Here is a 17,742-nt window from a genome sequence, read left to right on the forward strand (position 1 = left end):
TATATATATATATAACTGGTGGATATCTGGATGGCTGGCATCCGAATCTGAATTTCCTGTCAACAGCACACAAGTCGATGTACTCCTACGCATGATCAGGAGCAAGACGGTTTGCGCTGAACAGAATGTGGTGCTGCGCGCAAGCCCTTGGTAGCGATGAGTAAGAGGTGCGGGTTAACGTGCAGACGGCTTTGGCAAGCCATCAGCCGGTCCAAACATCGTGCTATAACAGAGTTTACCAGCACCAATTATCTGTTTAGTAATGTGCTACCGGTGTCCTTCGTGAATTCCTTTAGGCTTCAGCGTGATACCATACCTTCACAGTATACCACCATGCAACTGATTCCGGAATGCGCTCTTTGACACACCGTCAGTTTGGTAATCGATAAACGGGCGCCTTATGTTAACATTACAAAGTTATCAGAAACCCATAAACCATTGAGGGATCGTATATTTCTGTCAGTAGTATCTTTAAGTCCTGGGATGGAGGTCTGGCACGTTTGAGAACACTCCCAAGTCGAATTATCTACCAAGCTGACTTAATAAGAACCCGCAATGCCATGCTACTAACATCAGAGGTGGATATCAACGAGAAAAAACGCACTGTCATTAAATTCTGAAACCCTTTTCGTTCGGTTCTGAAAATGTTCTAACCATGAGGAGGAGAAATACAGTAATACAGTATAAGAAAACTGGCAACCAAATGCTTTAACTTCAGCTGCAAAGTGATATCATGATTTAAACGGCATTGTGAGGATAGAAAGACCAACACGTGCTGTTCCTCCCACACCATCATATATCACACAATGCAGGTACTTGCCCAGTTTCAAAATATAAGCAGAAAATTCCACCAACCTGTCCAACTCTAGGAGTAAGTAACGACAGTTCTTGAGCCAAAATTCGATATGCGTTTTCTTCCTGTGATCCATCTGATGTGAAGGAATAAAAGAATAAAAAGCAGGTCTATCAAACGCACGATAACAATAGTGAGAAAGGTATTAATCCTTCGTCCGTAAGCTAGACGCAACTCTGGATCCCCAAAACGCTCATTTTTCCTTGTCCGAAGGCGGATAGGTGTTCATCCGTCACAATTGTCAGAGGTGATGTTATCTGCGCTTTCGGTATAGCCTCCATAAAAAGGGCATACAAATTTTAGTTCGATATCGCAATAGCTTTGGCCTTTGGTGCACGAACCCATAATTTGACAACAAATTAGTAAACAATGACCCGGTATTGACCAACTACTTCCCCAACCGAATGTGTACATACCGAAATATTGGTGAACATGCTCATCTAGTGAAAAAAATGCTCAAAACCCGAGCTGGCACATCGAATCAGCCTTATTAACTCTCACCTCATAACCTCTTTGGTCCCGATTCTACAATACCGAAATAGCCTTCAACGTTCTGATACTAAAGCAAAATCCACTGTTGGTGCCAAGTAGAATCACCCAGGTGTGCTCCACACAAAAAGCGATCAAAAGAGGTTGTTGAAAGGCTCGTCAGTTTTTTTCAAAACATTCTCCCGTACAAGATTTACTTCGTTTTTCTAGGTAAGGATACTCATGGCAAAAACATGTAATCGGCAGTTATTTTTGTGTTTCGTAGGTAGTTTGGAAGTGTATATGAGCAATACAGGTACCCAAGATAAATGGAAGATAAACTGAATAGTACTCACTAGGTTCTGGTGTAGAGGTGTGTAGTTTTGCCGTGAGAAATCGCGAGTTGGTCTCATCCAACTTCGATTGAACGTCTGTATGCTGAAGGGGAGGGGATGCACGGACGATTGAAAATAGAGAGCAGGAAAGGTGGAGGCAACAAAAACCTTTGGGTTTCTGGAATGAATTCGGTAGAAATATTCCGACCTATTATGTGTCACGTAGAAAGTCACACCGAGTTCTCACATTAAACCCCGGAGAACGGAATAGTTCGAAAACAAAAAATAACGCCAGTCAAACTGTGTTCCATGGGGGCGAGATGGCCCAAGTGGTTAGAGCGCGAATTTACTGACCGGAAGGTTCGTGGTTCGAATCCGACCTCCGCCACTCGACTTCCCGTGTCTAGGCTTGGGCAACCTGGCAGTATCCTAACCCTCGTGCTTCCTTCGGATGGCATGGCAGCTAGGCACCGGAAGGGTGCTACAGCTGAACGCTTTCTTTCTTTCTTTCTGTGTTCCATGAGTCACAGACTCAGGTTACCTGAGTTAGTCTGTCAATCTGGTTGAAAGTGCACAGAGGTGAACAAGTGTGTAAAAACGTACACGTGCCATAACAGAAAAGTAGCATATTCCAGCATCGTGATGACGAAATTCCTTGCATATCTCGAAAATGTACGATTCTAGGGAACCGAACAATTGATCAAACTTTGTGCCAAAATCTTAGCACCATTTTCCATAGACACGTTGCATCACATTTCTCAACAGAAGCAAGCATTTATGGTGGACACAAACTAGTTTTAGAGACAATAAATTTACGCGGTAATAGTGTGCGAAACGCAGTTTTCCATCAAAGAATGAGGCAGGTCACTTGATGTCACCCTAAAACACCGGAATACATTTTCATATCCTTCTGGTTGGCAAGTGGTCTTCCCTTTATTCATCGCACGCATATACCCGTTGTTAGTTTGGAGGATCTGTACACCCTTCATGGTGTTTCTGGAAACCCGAGATACATTGGGATCCGTGGATGGAACCATACAGTGGAATTACCTGGTACATCGGTCACCATCAGTTAAACTCGTGAACTTCGGGTATTCTACAAGAAGACATCAAGTCAAGTCTTTCGTCAGCGCTGTGATGGACGATGTCCTGGAGGGTGGTTGTTCCTAACCTTACTGATGGTGGTGTTGGGCTTCTACATGAATGCAAGATCCAGACCCTTGGTAATGTTGATATGTCATGTACAAATGTTTGCCAATGGACTTGAGTCATTATGGAATGTAGTTTTCACCATCAACCTCGTTCAGGACTGCGTGGGACTGAGACATGATGTCTATCACAGGGAAGCGCTTGAGTTCGTCGGTAACTTCTTTGGCCTTGGAAACGATCCTCTGCAGGGAGGAGTTAATACAACCGTAAACGTTGCTCAAAGAACGAAGACTATATCGCTTTCGAAATTTTAAGTACACGTGGCGGCACCGAACCCGAAGGGCACCTCAGAGACCTATCCGTTCGGTTGGCTTCTTCTACAGATGTATAAGCTGCTCTCCCCGGAATGAAGACGGCCCGTGATTCTCAGTAATTGGCCATTGTTACTCATGGGGTTTCTTACGCATCTGATGATAACAATGCATCGAGAACTTGAAGGCATGAAGGTTTATTATCTGTGAACGCAACAACATGGACTAGGAAGATGCGACTGACGCACCTAGACTTCGATGTCCCGGTTACTCATTCAGAACGGTGCATCAGCGACTTCTACTTCCTACTTTCCTGGAGAAGCAAACAATGAGGAGAGGTAAGCAACGAACAACTGGACGCCGCAGTACGAAGGCCGTATCGAACGGATTATCTTCGACCAACTGTTTACAGCTCTCAGACTAGATCCAGCTCGGGGCTCTGAAGGAGATCGCTTGAGCCAGTACTGAGAGGATCACTCGGGTAGGCTATTTCGTTCACCACCAGTTATCGTACTTTATCCAATCTATTTTTCCTTTGAAACCCCTTATAAATTTGCACACCATTTGCCGCAAGTGACAGGAACTGTTCTGAGATACGTGTGCAAGATATGGTGCCACACCTGTCAAATACTGGGCAGACTGCACCGAGACTGCACCAGAGGAGAGCAGCTTCGATTGAATCCGTTGCACAGCTACCATATTTAGGTTAACGGTTGCTACAGTTTGGAACTCAGCCACAATGACTACATTTAGATTTTATTGGGGGAATACACTACTCACAGGGTGAAAACCCTTCTTGTGGTTCATCAAGCAGAAGCAGTCCTTGAGTTTCCACCAACCTTACGTTCTGATTGAACAATAAATTGTATGGTATTAGTGAAATACACTCATTGTGAATGGACTTGATGTTACCGGGGGACTCATCACCTGAACCCTAGCTGAATCAACTGATAATACACTGCAATATCACGAATGTCGTCCCTACAGAAACATGAAATGGTTTTTGTGCAGCACATTTAGTCAAAGAATCATCATCATTATTGACAGTATAACATGGGCGTTCAACAATGGTGCTTCGCTTCCGAAGATTCAGGTGAGTTCCCCACTAGGACCCACTTAATATGCAAGTGAGTGTATGTCGCCAACCACATCTGGATCGCTTTGCATCTCTGTTTTATGAACGAAAGACCTTCGAACGTCAGAGAAGAACCGGAACATCAACGACCAAAATGATAATTTCATGAGTGTTTCCGATGCGCAACAAGTTAAATGAAACTGGATTGAGTGAACACCTGACAGAATGATAATTGAATCCACTGTTGGAATATCAGAGTGGATAGAAAAAATGAATTCAGCACTGCCAGTCAAAGTCATGTTTAGTCGCTACATCCACCTCAGCGGAACACTTAAAACATGGTACCAAATCCTACCCATTATGCAGTAAACATAGCACGATTCGATATAAGGAGAGGTCCCTATATCGGGCCACTTGGTGTCTCCCCTGCACGTACATCATCTGACAAATGAGCTGTTTTTCCAGCATAAATCAGAAAGGTGAAAAAGACGCTCAGGTGCATATTCTAAAACCAATTTTGCAATTGATAACAAAAAACCTGGATGCCGACAACGTATCCCTGCTTTTAGAGTGGGGTTCGTCCAAACTTCCCTGTTTGACTGCGGACATTGAAAGACATACTTGAGCATACATTTTAACCACGGAAATGGTTTTTGTGTGTCCCTAGATTGTCGGTAAGTACTCGGAAAGGTAGAAACCTCGGGGCTGCACAACGGTAGAGCAGTGGTGGAATATCCAAGGACGAATGTGAAGGCATTTTTTTCAAACTTAAGGTTGTGAAAAGAATATTCAACTATCGCACTCACTACTTCTGACAGACAAGCTGGTGTCCAGTATTGAATTCTCAACTCAGAACACTACGACATCCAACGGAGAGATTGGGAAAACAATTAAATACCACGCTGGACCACCAGAAAAATATTTTCCTGAAAGGGCTCTAAAAAAGTACCTTCATCCGACCGGATCCTAAGGGTCGTTTGGCGAATGAACAGCGCTGATCAGTTGCGGACCGTTCTGAAGGTGGAGCATGGGTAGCCACGTGCGAGGCCGAGGACTGTTTCGAGTAAGCTACAGTCGCCAAGCTTGAATCCACTGGGGCGGAACAAACCTGTACCGGGTAACGGCGAATCGTCTGATCCTCAGACCAAGTAACGAGTTCCGGGGATAAGCCAACTACGTACGGAAAACCAAAAGACAAAGGCTCAAGTTTGCACAATAGTTGGAGCATGGACATTACTTCAGGGTATGTCACAGCGCAAAGAGGGTCCCCTGCTACCATAAAGTCGCATTCCTAGAAAGGTTACAAAAGTGTTTTCCACTGGCCACATTTTATTTGGAATTCTACGAAGAGAGCCATGGAAGGCAACCCCTTTTCTTTATCGTGCTCAATTGGAGAACACCGAATTCATTCGTGTGGTTTCGCCAGGAAGGAGAAGCCTGAGAAGTAAACTGCAAAGCTAGATCCTCCACGCAATGAATATCCAACAGAAAGTTCGGCAGATCGATCAATTACTCGCTGTGTGCAATCCAAATAGACCAATACGTCAAAAGAAGTTTTAGAAAGCCCAAAACCATGTCCCCTGTCAGCTAGGACTGAATATAAGACTAACGGAAAAATCGAAACGGCCACCAACTCGGCAACTTCCTTTAGGAGATGGGTGTAGTCGGACATTTTGGTTCGAAGGAGAGTCTGAAACTAATGAAACGAAAGAGAAACTACATTTGGCCTTGAGGTAAGTCTACAGAGCTACACAATCTCATCTGATTAAGAACACCAAAGAATCGGTTCTCAAACGGCATGAGCACAGTGTCTCCACTTTTTCTGTGACCAATGTAAACCGATAGCTACCTCGTGGTTGCGGAGACACATCGACAACTAAGCCGGCTATCAGAGCGGTTAATTGAACATAGATCACGACACGTCTTTGACCACGAGTTGTCCCCTGAAAACGCGATGCCAGAGGGAACCCAAAGATCAATTTTGTGTTACGTAACCGAAACGTAAAATTGTTCTATAATGGAATGGCCCTGCTCATCAGGGTCCGGTAACAAGCACAGCGTGCATAAAACGTGACGAAGCAATTCAGCTTTCATTATTACGATCACATGTTGATATGCATTAGCTGTATCTGTTGATCCATTTAACCTAGTTCGCAACACAGTCTTACACATAAACTGCACGCTTTACATCACACGCCTGATTAGGAAAAGTCATTTCGTTCGACCACCAATTTTCTGATTCGTGCTACTCCCAGACAAACTCAAACGCACTGCTATACTTGAACGAGATAACCAAATTTAACCTTCCTGACCATTAGCAGAACCGCTGCTGGAACTACTTTCAGTCCAGAAGACTGCGTTAGTTCAGTAAAACACACCACAACGCTGAGGAGACCAAATGGAAATGTTAACATCCAACGGTATGTGTATTGTGTCTGCGCTCATGAAGAGCTAAAAAGCGTCAGTTGTTTTACATACAGTGAGTCAAGTAAATATACCGCGCAGGTAGGCCCACATCAAAGGGCTGGTTACAGACTAAGTACGCCTACTTTGTGCACGAGGATCATGAGAACCATCAAGGTCGTCGCCTCGAAAAAATACATTTTCGTCCTCTTCATCTAACTTGCGAGAGTAAACAGAGTTCAAGCTCGTTGGAATCCTCCAGGTCATGGTTTTCACTGCGGGTTCGGTCTGTAGCGGTCGGAACACTGCCCCTGATAGTGGATCAGCTTTCCAGAGAGGTGGAGCTGGTTGATGTAGATTGTGTGCGTTCCACACATTGAAGCCGACATCCTTCCAGAGCGTTGGCTCGGACAGCGTTAGAATATGGCTGCCAGATGGCTGGGAATGGGATGAGAATGGGTGAAATGAAGCCATCAGATTTCGTGACCCTTGAAAACCGTATGTTAAAGAACAGGTTACTGAGGGCCGTTATAAAAGAGAACACTGTTTTTGACTGCATGTTATGTTGGCACCGAAAGTGTCACCATTTTTTAGTGGAACACCAGGCATCGCAAAGAGATTATTTTGAGAAACGAAAAGAGCGGTCCCATCATGTTAGTAGTAAATTCGACACCCATGTACAAAGTGACCGGATCCTGGTGGTCCTCAAGACTATTAGAAAGTGGACCAAAAGCGTTCAGATGTTGACACCGAATGCAGTAGACCATTGAACTGGTATCAATCTTCAGAAGGCACCTGCTACTTTGGGAAACAACATAATTCCTGACACGAACCACAAACCCCAGAAAGGCTGCAAGGGATGTCCAGAGTGAAGTGGAGACAGAGAGTGGCTTTTGATACTGACGATCAACCTGGCTCAACGAGTACTTTCAACTGACACTGAAAGCCAGACATTACTTTTGTGAGCATTGCTGATAAGCATTGGCTTCCGAACTCTACACTGCTTCTGTTTCAAGTTAAAAGGGTGGAATTATGAGTGCTCACCAGAGAGACTATGATTCCTTGATATTCTTTTCTGATGGTTTCTTATTTTATTTAGGCTTCATTCGATTTTCCCTGGCTGATGTTACTTTTTGCCTCCCTCCAACAAAGGTGAACCCGTACCCAAAATACCTCGAGGGTTCATACGGTGGCAAAACCAAAAACCTTTTGGGAAACGACTGAATACAATAGAAAGTAAACTGAAAATCGAAGTTGTAAATCAAGGACAGTGTTCGCTCGAAATCCACCGGCTGCCGAAGATAATTTATCGCAAAATAGACTAAAATGCAACAGACAAAATGTACTTTTCCTTCACGCCTTGTGCATATATGCATGTTTCCATATATGACTCCTCATCACCATTGTTCCCTTGTTTCCTCTTGTAGGCCTACATCAGTCATAAGCTGAAGCACCCGCTAGAACATGTGTACCAGGTAGCTGAGACCTACAAGCGATACTGATGTCACACAGGGACGAAATACAAACCCGTCGTGACATAACTAGCTACAAGCTAGTGTCAGACGCAGTCCGTTGAGAAAAAAGGGAAGCCAAGTTCAGTTTCGGTGACATTGTTTTGATTTAGCACATTAGCAATAACCACGTAAGCAGAAACGCCCTCACAAAGAATAAGAATTAACACGGACTGAGCACTCAATTACGGTACGGGTGTAACGGTGATACTACTGATGGGGGTGGCACGCGAATAGTATGTCTTCTCATAAACCTGTTTAGCGTCTCTTGAAAAGTGAGATCTGTTACGGAATTTGCGGAGTCGCTCTGTAGCATTTGCTTGGATTTGAGCAACAGTCAACGAATATCCAGAAAAGTTCAGGAAGACGTGTTCAAAGAGAAGATGGATATTCAGTTTTTGTAAACGAGATGCATATGAGAGTTCTGTTTCCCTGTCCAATAGTCTGTAACTGTTCAGTTGGCATTTTGTAATATATGACCCCGCAGCGAAAGCCTTCTTCCTTTCACGGGTAGGTAGCGATAGTATTCCTCTCAACTAGGAGGTTGGTTAAAAATATGTTGTTTGCTAGCCTCACGGCAGAACAAGTGGCTTGAAGACAGCAGGATGAAAATTCGCATGCGTACGGAACTTTATTTCAAAAAAGAGACCTACCGAGTAGTAGACCTTCGTATTGTGCGAATAGACCGATCGGAGCCTGTCTCTTGGACTGTTTGGCTGCCGAATGTCCCACACGCACAGCACGCCACGCTGATTAATTGAACAGAGTTCATGAGCTGATGACGGAGACCAGTTGAAATCAGAGACTGAAGGTGGTAGAGAGCCGCGCCCGTTGGAATCCGCTGTTTGATCTGTTAGATAAGGTTCCGGAATGTTTTTCTATCGGAGGAAGATGATACTATCCTGAGTGAACTATTAGGCGTAGCATTCAGCTATCTAACAACACTGGAGATATGGCGTGAATGACGACAAAATAAGTCACCAATACCAACTAGGAACAGTAGAGTGCTATGTCAATCAAGACGAGAACCGAAATCAGACGAGACTGATAAAATGAAGAAAAGTGGATCAAAACGTCTACCATGAATCGAGTCAATAATTAAAAAGGGCTAAACGATTATATGTACTGCACTACTTCTGCCGCAACTGATATTGTCTAGGCGAGAAACAAAATGGTGGAAAACTCAAGCGATTAAGCGATACATACCCTGAGATCCCAGAGTCGGATGCCCGATCGGTGTAGGGTCGCAAAACAATGGCTTGACAGGCGATTCCATCTGATAATGGTCGGGTCCGCTAGAGGAATGGGTGATAGAGAAGGTTTGTTAAGTACTGCTAACTGAACATGTTCGTTAGAGTATTGCGATCGGTCATTATCGCACCAAATCCAACAGCACGCCTGAGAAACTCAAGAAAAGTAGGTTAGTTAGAATAACTACTCATGGACTGTGTAATAATAGGAACCGATCGGTATGTGAATACGTTTACCGGTGGATAACAAACACTTACAAAGGGATTCAATCGACCTCACAGGTCTGCATAGGTCACGCACATCCCAGATACATATCGCTCGAAATTGGTCGGCTGATGAAGTCGACAATAAGTTCGGATGGATTGGACTCCAGTCAAATGAAGTTATTGGTCGGACGTAACCCCCAAGGAATTGAATGCTACTCAAGCACAAAGATGAATGATCCCAATGGAGGAGCTCACATCGATTGAAACGCTATGAAGAAAGGTTTAAATGGGTTTGTTAGCTAAACGCGATAGAATTCTGTGAATGCAAAGTACAGAGGCAAAATATCAAACTGGGAAACAATTGACAAGACCTTGGAGCTGAAGTCAATCTATGCTGGAAAACTAAGAAACAGTGTACAACTTGGAGTTGAGTCTCTGAAGAGATCCAAATCCGCAACCTACCGGTTGAAGCATTTGGCTACTAGTAGCTGCTCAACACTGTTACCAATTTAAATACATTGCCATCGGTGGGAAGATCTCGGGTCCGTCAGATGACCAATACCGATTATTCCGAATAAGGACGAGAGAGTTTTACGAATCTCAAGTCTACAGCTGTGTGACTTCACTTACAGAGCGGCATCTTGATGAAAAATTCCAAATCTCCTGCCCGTCTACTACCTCCAATGAAAAGTCATAAAAGGGAAGAAAAACGGTTCACGCGTACGACCTCAAACCGGATTAGACAAGTCAGCCATCCCACCTAGGTTAGACTGCCAGGCAATCTGGTATTACGTGACACAAAAGACTTCCTACTGCCGTTATAAAAAACACGGAATCCTTTCACTCACTTGGTCAACATAGAAACAATGCACTTATTGCTCCAACATCATCTACCGCACAAATAAAAGCAGTCCGAGCTGCAGACTGTAACAATAACGAAAGTCGGGGACGAGTTGCAGCGGGAATTTTGGCCAATCGACAAAGGTCAGATATAGTCTGGTGACAGACAGATCACCCGTCTAAGAAACCTCTGCACGTCCGGGTTTGATCAATATTGATTGATTGATTGACTGATAATTATGACTCCAAGTCAGTGAGTTTGAGTACGGGTTGGACGATGATATTCGGTCAACCCGTGACCTAAATGCATTGTGCAATCGATGACGCAGTTTACCTAGGGATCCCCATCGTTCCCTCTTGAGGCTCAACAAGGTATGTGAGAGTGTGATTCACAAAAAATTTTGTGTTCTACTGACGCAGGTGTCACCGCAAATGAGGGCTTCTGTACAACTCATATTAACCAAGCCGGATCCAGTGATTTACAAACTGATTGGATGATTACTCGACAATTCCCCGTGGAATTTCTAGTCGGCCGTGCGTTGAACACCCGTTAGAATTTTGTACAAACGTTGGAACAAACATCTGTGAATTCACAAGCAATTAATTCAATCCGTGAGCCACTAGACCATCCGTGCGATGTTGCTGGTTCTCACAAAATTCCAACATGTATTGCCTGAGAGTATCTCAACTGACCGTTTGTTCTGTGAACCGAAAACGTTTTCTTTAAACGTGAGGGCCCCACTTACACCAAGCTGATGGTGTGACGATAGTGTGAGCATCTGTTGCAATTCAATTTATAATGTGTTGGCTGTATGAAACACGTTATCACATTATCACATCAATGACAATAATGCACATGGTCTTGTAACGCAACCGATATGGGTTTTCGTGGATACATGAATCATTCACCAGTTAGACTTATGCTTCACTGAAGATAAAATTGTAATTCGTCACCCTATCATAATTACTGTGAGCAATGCGTAAGTACCACATACCTGCGGTTAACTGCTACACCTACGGTGAAAAAAACCTCAGGAAAAAGTGGAAAAAGGAGGAAAGGGCGGTGGGGGGGGGGCATAAGTGAAGGAAAGTCCTAAATCCTTAGAGAAAGCGATCGAGAATAATGTACCGCAAGAAATACATTCATTTCCAAATTTATTTGATTTTAACGTGACACTCAACTGAGTTCGACCTGAATCGTTCGTTTATGATATTCAGCTGGGATTAAGTTGGATTTCCCGTTAAAAAAACAAATTAGCTTGAAAATGAGCGTAGTTTCAAAAGCAACATAAGTCTGACAGGAACTCAGCGAGGCTCAAGAACAGTGAGGCTGGTCGTGGGTTGCCGAAGAGTTTCCAGCAACCTTATGAGCAGTGTTCTGACGAGACACATCTGAGCCTCACGTCGGGGTACGGTGCAACCAGAGGGATCGATTTAGCACTCCTTGCAAACTTCACCCAAAATTACGCACAACGCGAGGCCTACTGTGGTTACTCACTCCGGTTGGTATGTGACGCCGTGTGGCTCATCCAAAAGAGGAAGCAATAAGGCAAGACGTTTTCAGCGGTAGACTGAACGGGCAACGACGCAAGAGCATAAACACACGACAGCTGGAGACACTCTTGATCCTTACCAGCTAACGCCTTTTCGATGGGTGATAGCGAAATTTGTGATGATCCTTTAGGGACTGGTTTGAAAACGGTGCTTAACCAACCTCATCTAGTAACCAACCTGAATATGTGCAATATTCCGGATTGATTTCGTTATTGGGAGTGTACAACACACTATAACAATGAATAAATTTAGAAAAGAATAAATAAAGCACCATATCAAGGGCTTATTCGACAATTTGCCAGGGTAGTATCAACATCAAAGTCAACAAGATCACAGCCTACACTGCGGGACTCGTCAGCTGCCCATCACCTGATGGAGAGCAACCATCACATCGATCCAGCGACTGTAGCATATGGCAGAGTTCTGGAATTTACTGAGGCACTGACTACTCAAAAATGGAAGAAGGATCTGTGTGAGTAGAAACGCCGGCAAACTGCGCAACAAGCCTTTTACATGGTAATTTTCCCTTTTTAGATTTAACTATATAACCTGCGGTACACCGAAATAAAATCGGAATATCGTTTAAAAACGGCATGTCAGTGATGGTCTCCACACTTGCGAAGATCCCTTTTTGGGAAGGCGAAACGTGCTCCTTGTCTGGTGCTGGTCGTTCAGGGGGAGAACAAGTTTTCTCACGAACTGAGCATACAGTGACTTTGCTTTACGTTGTAGCTTTGTGTCCATGCTGGTGCGGTTGGTTCGTCTGTCACAATTACATAAACCGCACCAAGCGCGTTGGCTAATTTGTACCTCCCTGCGAGTCACTTTACAAAGCCTCATTTTTCAGAACCATTGCACCGAAACTTGTTAGTTAAGTCCTAAAACCTAATAACCCTGTCAGCGAAGACAATCGGACTCATGCGTTGGGCTCTGATAAGCACCACCATTTTGTGTGTTTACGCCTCGCGTCTCCCGATTACCGACCAAACTGAGATGAACGATTTGTCCTCTTCAGCCGCCACAATGGCCTCAAGTCAGTTTCTCAGCGAAGCAGAGACCTGGCTGTTACGAAGACTTGTCGGGTAGGTGCAAACTCCAATTCCGTAACGGAAAGAACGGAACTTACCACGACGTGACGGCTTGTGTACCACCGTGACCCATCGACCTATACAAGGAAGTGTCTGTGTGACACTCAGAGTCTCTCATACCATGTTGGTCAATGCTTAAAGGTTAGAACACAGTTTCCTGGTTCTCAAGGTTGGGGATTGGAACATCTGTGGCGCATCTGTTCTGCAAAGATTGAAATGCACTCGCATTTCCCGCCAGACACCGCTGTCTTGCGGACGGGCTTTTGAGTTCAAGGCCTTGGTCGAGTAACCCTAATCGTCCACCTGTCCAAGTGTTGGCGCCCTCGCAGTGTCCCAGCCCACGTACAACCATGAATTACACACATACACACACAAAAAAAAAACTCATGCCACATCGGTCACCACGTTGTCCCATTATTCGGGTCGCCTCACTTGCAGGTCGGCTAAGCTGAAACAAGCTACTGCCGATGCCTCCCTTCTTTTACCTTCATATACTTTTTCATCCCCCCTCGCTCCAGCCCATTGCTAACTCTCTCTCTCTCTCTTTGTAGACCCACAAGTTAGGACTGACCGTCTGCCTCGTCCTGCATCGGTTATGGCCGCAACATCTGCTCTTCAGCCAGCTCTGGCAGCCCCAAACATCACGAAATCAACCTTCAAGCATCGACACTCAGTCTATTCGGCTGCCTTAAATGTGCGCACTCTGCAGCAAGCAGGACAACACGTTCCTATTGCTCTCACGCTGGACTCGCTTGCCGTTCATGTGTGTTGCGTATCTGGAACAAGAATTCAAGATGCAAACACAGTGGTTGAGCTAACCGCATTATCACACTCCACTCACTTTCGGTTGCGTACCTCCGGCGAATCAGAAGCTGCTGTGGGAGAATGTGCAGGGTTTGGTATCGTCCGGGTGAAAGGATCCTTGCTTGACTGGATACCTGCTAATACTCGCCTCTCTGCGGTCCGTCCGTGAAGGGAACTCATACGCGGAATGTTGACAGATGTCTGTCAGCCGTGTCTGCTAACGCCCACACAAGCGAGAAGGCTTAGCGCGACTGACACTCAATTACGTGATGGACATGGATTGGAATCGGTACGTACGGGTAATGGTGAACGAAAGCTCCATGCAAGTGCCGACCGTAGACTGTTTTCATGCAGTGCGAGCTTCCGAAATAGCCCAAATCGGTTAGCCAAATGGCGTCCTCCAAAGGAGTGACCGCTACGAACTCAAACTGATCATGTTGCCATCAGTTATTGATGGCGCGGATCAGCAACTGACTGTCGCTCGTTTTTGCACACGTTTATGGTTTTCGACCACGCACTCGTCCGGAATCCCTTCTCCCTTCGTTTTCTAGGGCCGCGTAAGGTGCGAACAAGTCGCTTAGCAACTGAGAGGCTGACAAATCCGGACAAATTTGCCAGAATAGTCTCATCGAGCCTCTTCCATCATCAGATAAGACTGCACATCGGGACGAAATTTCAAACTCTTTGCACAGTGCTGGGAGTTTTACCTGCGCCACGGCGCTACTAGGCCCACTCAGGCATTGGGTATCAGACCGAATGGTGGCACTGCTTAAATCTCGAAGAAATATCTCAACCGGTCCGAACATAACATAGCCTGAGGAATTATCAGATGTCAAGTGAAGGTGAGCATGCGCTACGATCATGAAGTCTGGTGGACTCGGAAAGCTAAGGAAATAGACGGTGAACGTGGAACCCCCTATGTGTGCAGATGTTCTCTCAAGCGCCCCCGAGCATCTGGAAGTTGTATTAGTTCTGACTGTAGTGCCACAGACGAGGTCAATGCACGAATCTGCGAGGCTTGCAGAATGCATGCTTACAAGCTTGCTAACTGATACACATGTGGCGTCAAAGCAGTATATCCCTGAATCCCAGGGGACGTATCAGACTATAGTACCGGTGGTTTTATTGTGTGGCTGCGGGACTTGGCCTGTTCGAGCAGCGGACACTTATCGTCTCAGAACTACAGCTCGTGTGGGTTGGTGTCCGCAAATCCATAACGAGGCAATTAGGAAGAGATTTTTCGGTTGTGCAACAGGGACTCCCGTTGAAGAATGTGTCCAGTACCAGAAACTGCGTTGGTTAGGCCATCTATTACGTACGCCGAAGAGAGTGCTGTTTTCGGTGCCCAATTAAGGGTGGCGGGAACAGATTAGTGGTCAACTCTTGACTTGGCAGAAGGGCATGAAGGAGATTACGAAACGTTTAGGTGTCATTAGTGATACTCGCCTTCCGGGATATGGATCGCGTGATCCTTACTGTGACGGGCTGGGGACACTGCAAGATATGGTTGCTAAGCGAAACCGATGGTGTTGTTGTTGTCAACTTGATTGTCTGGATGTGTAGGCTGATTGGCTGTGCGGCAGCGAAGCATCAGTATTGAGTACTGATTTCATGCTGCTGATGATGATGCAAACTCCAATCATAAGCATCGAAAGCACTGTATAGCGAAGTTATCGCATGCTTCAGCCCTGATAGATGAACATTACACAGCGAGTGGAGGCGTATGTGGAGTCATGCGTTTAGCTTGTTTTTCGTGTTCCAAGCCGTATTTCTTAAAAATACACAACGGGTAGGGTCGATTAGAAACAGTTACGCTCAGCGACAGCTGATCTTTTTTGACAGGTATCAAATGGCAGTAGACGGCAACGATGGCTAATAGCTTTTGAGAATCACTTATGGACAGTCAGGACAGGCCTATAACTTGCATGAACGAATTAATAAGCACACAGAGGAGCTGTCAAGTCGTCAGAATACAACTGCCTCGGTTTCATTAGAAAGTGGTTCTTTACCAAACCGTGTCCCCAATTCCATTTTTGGTTTACCGATGTAAAACTTTCATAAACAGCCGGAATATTTGCGATTCGTCTGCCTGACACATCCGCTATGTTGGACTACCTCATCGATTCCTATCATGCATTACAAAAATCTGTCCAACCAACATCATTCAACACAATTCCATACGGGCGCGACTGAAAAGCTCAAAGTTACAGTACTAACAGTATGAGTGATGACATCGCCCAAAAAAAGAGTTTGGGTGGGTGTGTTGTTAACGAAGGGGGAATATGCGCTGTCTAGCTGTTACAACAGATTCTAACGTCTGAAGAGAGCCCAGAACAAGTTGTCTTTAGATAGAACAATGAACGGCGTACTATGCCAGATAATCGAGTTCATGTGACTGATGTCATAAGCAGATGAAAAATACGATCGAATGAAATACATAGTAAGTCGCAAAAGAAAAATGATTAGTATGCACAGAACCGTTATTCGTCTACTGAACTTTGATTACCACACAATGCTGATGATAAACGGTTCTATTTGGCTAGAAATCATGCACCTACAGCAAGGATGGGTGGTCGCTGTCTGGAACCGTTATTTATAAGGGGTTTCCGCATTGTCAAATGGGACAGTTGGGGGATTGAGGAACGATGGCGTGATTTATGTGACGGATTCACTCTTCCTACACTGAACAGCACACTCTCGAATCTATTTGTAACTTACTGGAGCTTAGAGGACAGACCAACAACCGAACAGCGCACCCGAGCTACCCATATTCAACAACATCGCCAACTTCAAGGAGTCTATCCTATTTGCTCATTTTGATCCCGAAGTAACCTAACGAAACTCTCAAGTAGTACATTACAAAGATCTCAAGTATCCAGTCCACAATTTGTGAGTTTCGCACCAACAGACCGAACAGCCACCCGAGCTACCCATATTCAACAACATCGCCAACTTCAAGGAGTCTATCCTATTTGCTCATTTTGATCCCGAAGTAACCTAACGAAACTCTCAAGTAGTACATTACAAAGATCTCAAGTATCCAGTCCACAATTTGTGAGTTTCGCACCAACAGACCATAAGAATGACGATCGTGATGAATACGTCTCTAGCCAACAGAAAAAGGGGTCCTAAATCCCCACAAGCTTCCCGGACAAAATTAAAATTATTTGTAGAAACATGTATCACACCAGATTTAGCAGAAAAGTTTTCAGTTGACCACAGTTCAAAGGAGATCACAGCTAGGACATCAGTTGGCAGCAGTGATAACCACCTTTGGTCAGCTACTCTCCGAAACAAAAAGAATTGATCCCAGATGCATCACTCACAAAGCAGCCGATGAATTTGTTTCTCATGTTGTTACTTAGTCCTGCTGTTGGGAAAACATCTACATCATCAGATGAAATAAGAGGTTAGGTAAGAGGATCGCTGAACATTTGCAGAACACGGAACGGCCAACCACGAGCACCAGTCAGTAGAGTTGTCGTTCTGGTACGCAACCCGAACTGAAACTTGCTCGCATTCTGTGAGGCCATGTTTATCAATCAATATCGACCGGAGTCGTGCGCACAAAAGCCTCCTAGAGAAGGGGTTTGCTTGGATTGGAGATAATTTGTCCTCGGTGTTCAGGTTGAGCGTAAAATATGTAAAACTACTCACCACGACGATCAGTAGAGATGGTTCAGTCGGATGCCAACTGAGGCCGGTCGGATCGGACTTCAAGTTTAGTGGGTACCTGTGTGCAGTCGACGGCTGATCCAAGCAAAGGACACAAAGCTCCACAGCCCTGGAAAAGGGAAACACCGTAATCAGGAACATAGTTAAACTTGAAACCAGCATGTTGAAATTATGTGAAGAGTTGGCTGTAAAGTTAAGCAAACAGCGTGTCTCATCGAA

At 44.9% G+C, this 17,742-nt stretch overlaps 1 protein-coding gene across 1 annotated transcript in view; it reads right to left on the reverse strand.

Annotated features, from left to right (window-relative positions):
• T265_14328 (hypothetical protein) overlaps positions 1 to 17,742 on the reverse strand; it is a gene marked incomplete at both ends in the record, with an annotated part of 49,236 nt that overhangs the window by 30,976 nt on the left and 518 nt on the right. Inside the window, 8 exons of the mRNA XM_009173153.1 lie at positions 856 to 929; positions 1,678 to 1,759; positions 5,141 to 5,364; positions 6,741 to 7,032; positions 8,759 to 8,983; positions 9,312 to 9,400; positions 9,614 to 9,830; positions 17,506 to 17,632. Of these exons, the coding sequence (XP_009171417.1) occupies positions 856 to 929; positions 1,678 to 1,759; positions 5,141 to 5,364; positions 6,741 to 7,032; positions 8,759 to 8,983; positions 9,312 to 9,400; positions 9,614 to 9,830; positions 17,506 to 17,632 (1,330 nt within the window). The remainder of the gene's footprint in view (positions 1 to 855; positions 930 to 1,677; positions 1,760 to 5,140; positions 5,365 to 6,740; positions 7,033 to 8,758; positions 8,984 to 9,311; positions 9,401 to 9,613; positions 9,831 to 17,505; positions 17,633 to 17,742) is intronic.

The sequence above is a fragment of the Opisthorchis viverrini genome (genome assembly GCF_000715545.1).
Source record: "Opisthorchis viverrini unplaced genomic scaffold opera_v5_175, whole genome shotgun sequence".
Lineage (NCBI taxonomy): Eukaryota > Metazoa > Platyhelminthes > Trematoda > Opisthorchiida > Opisthorchiidae > Opisthorchis > Opisthorchis viverrini.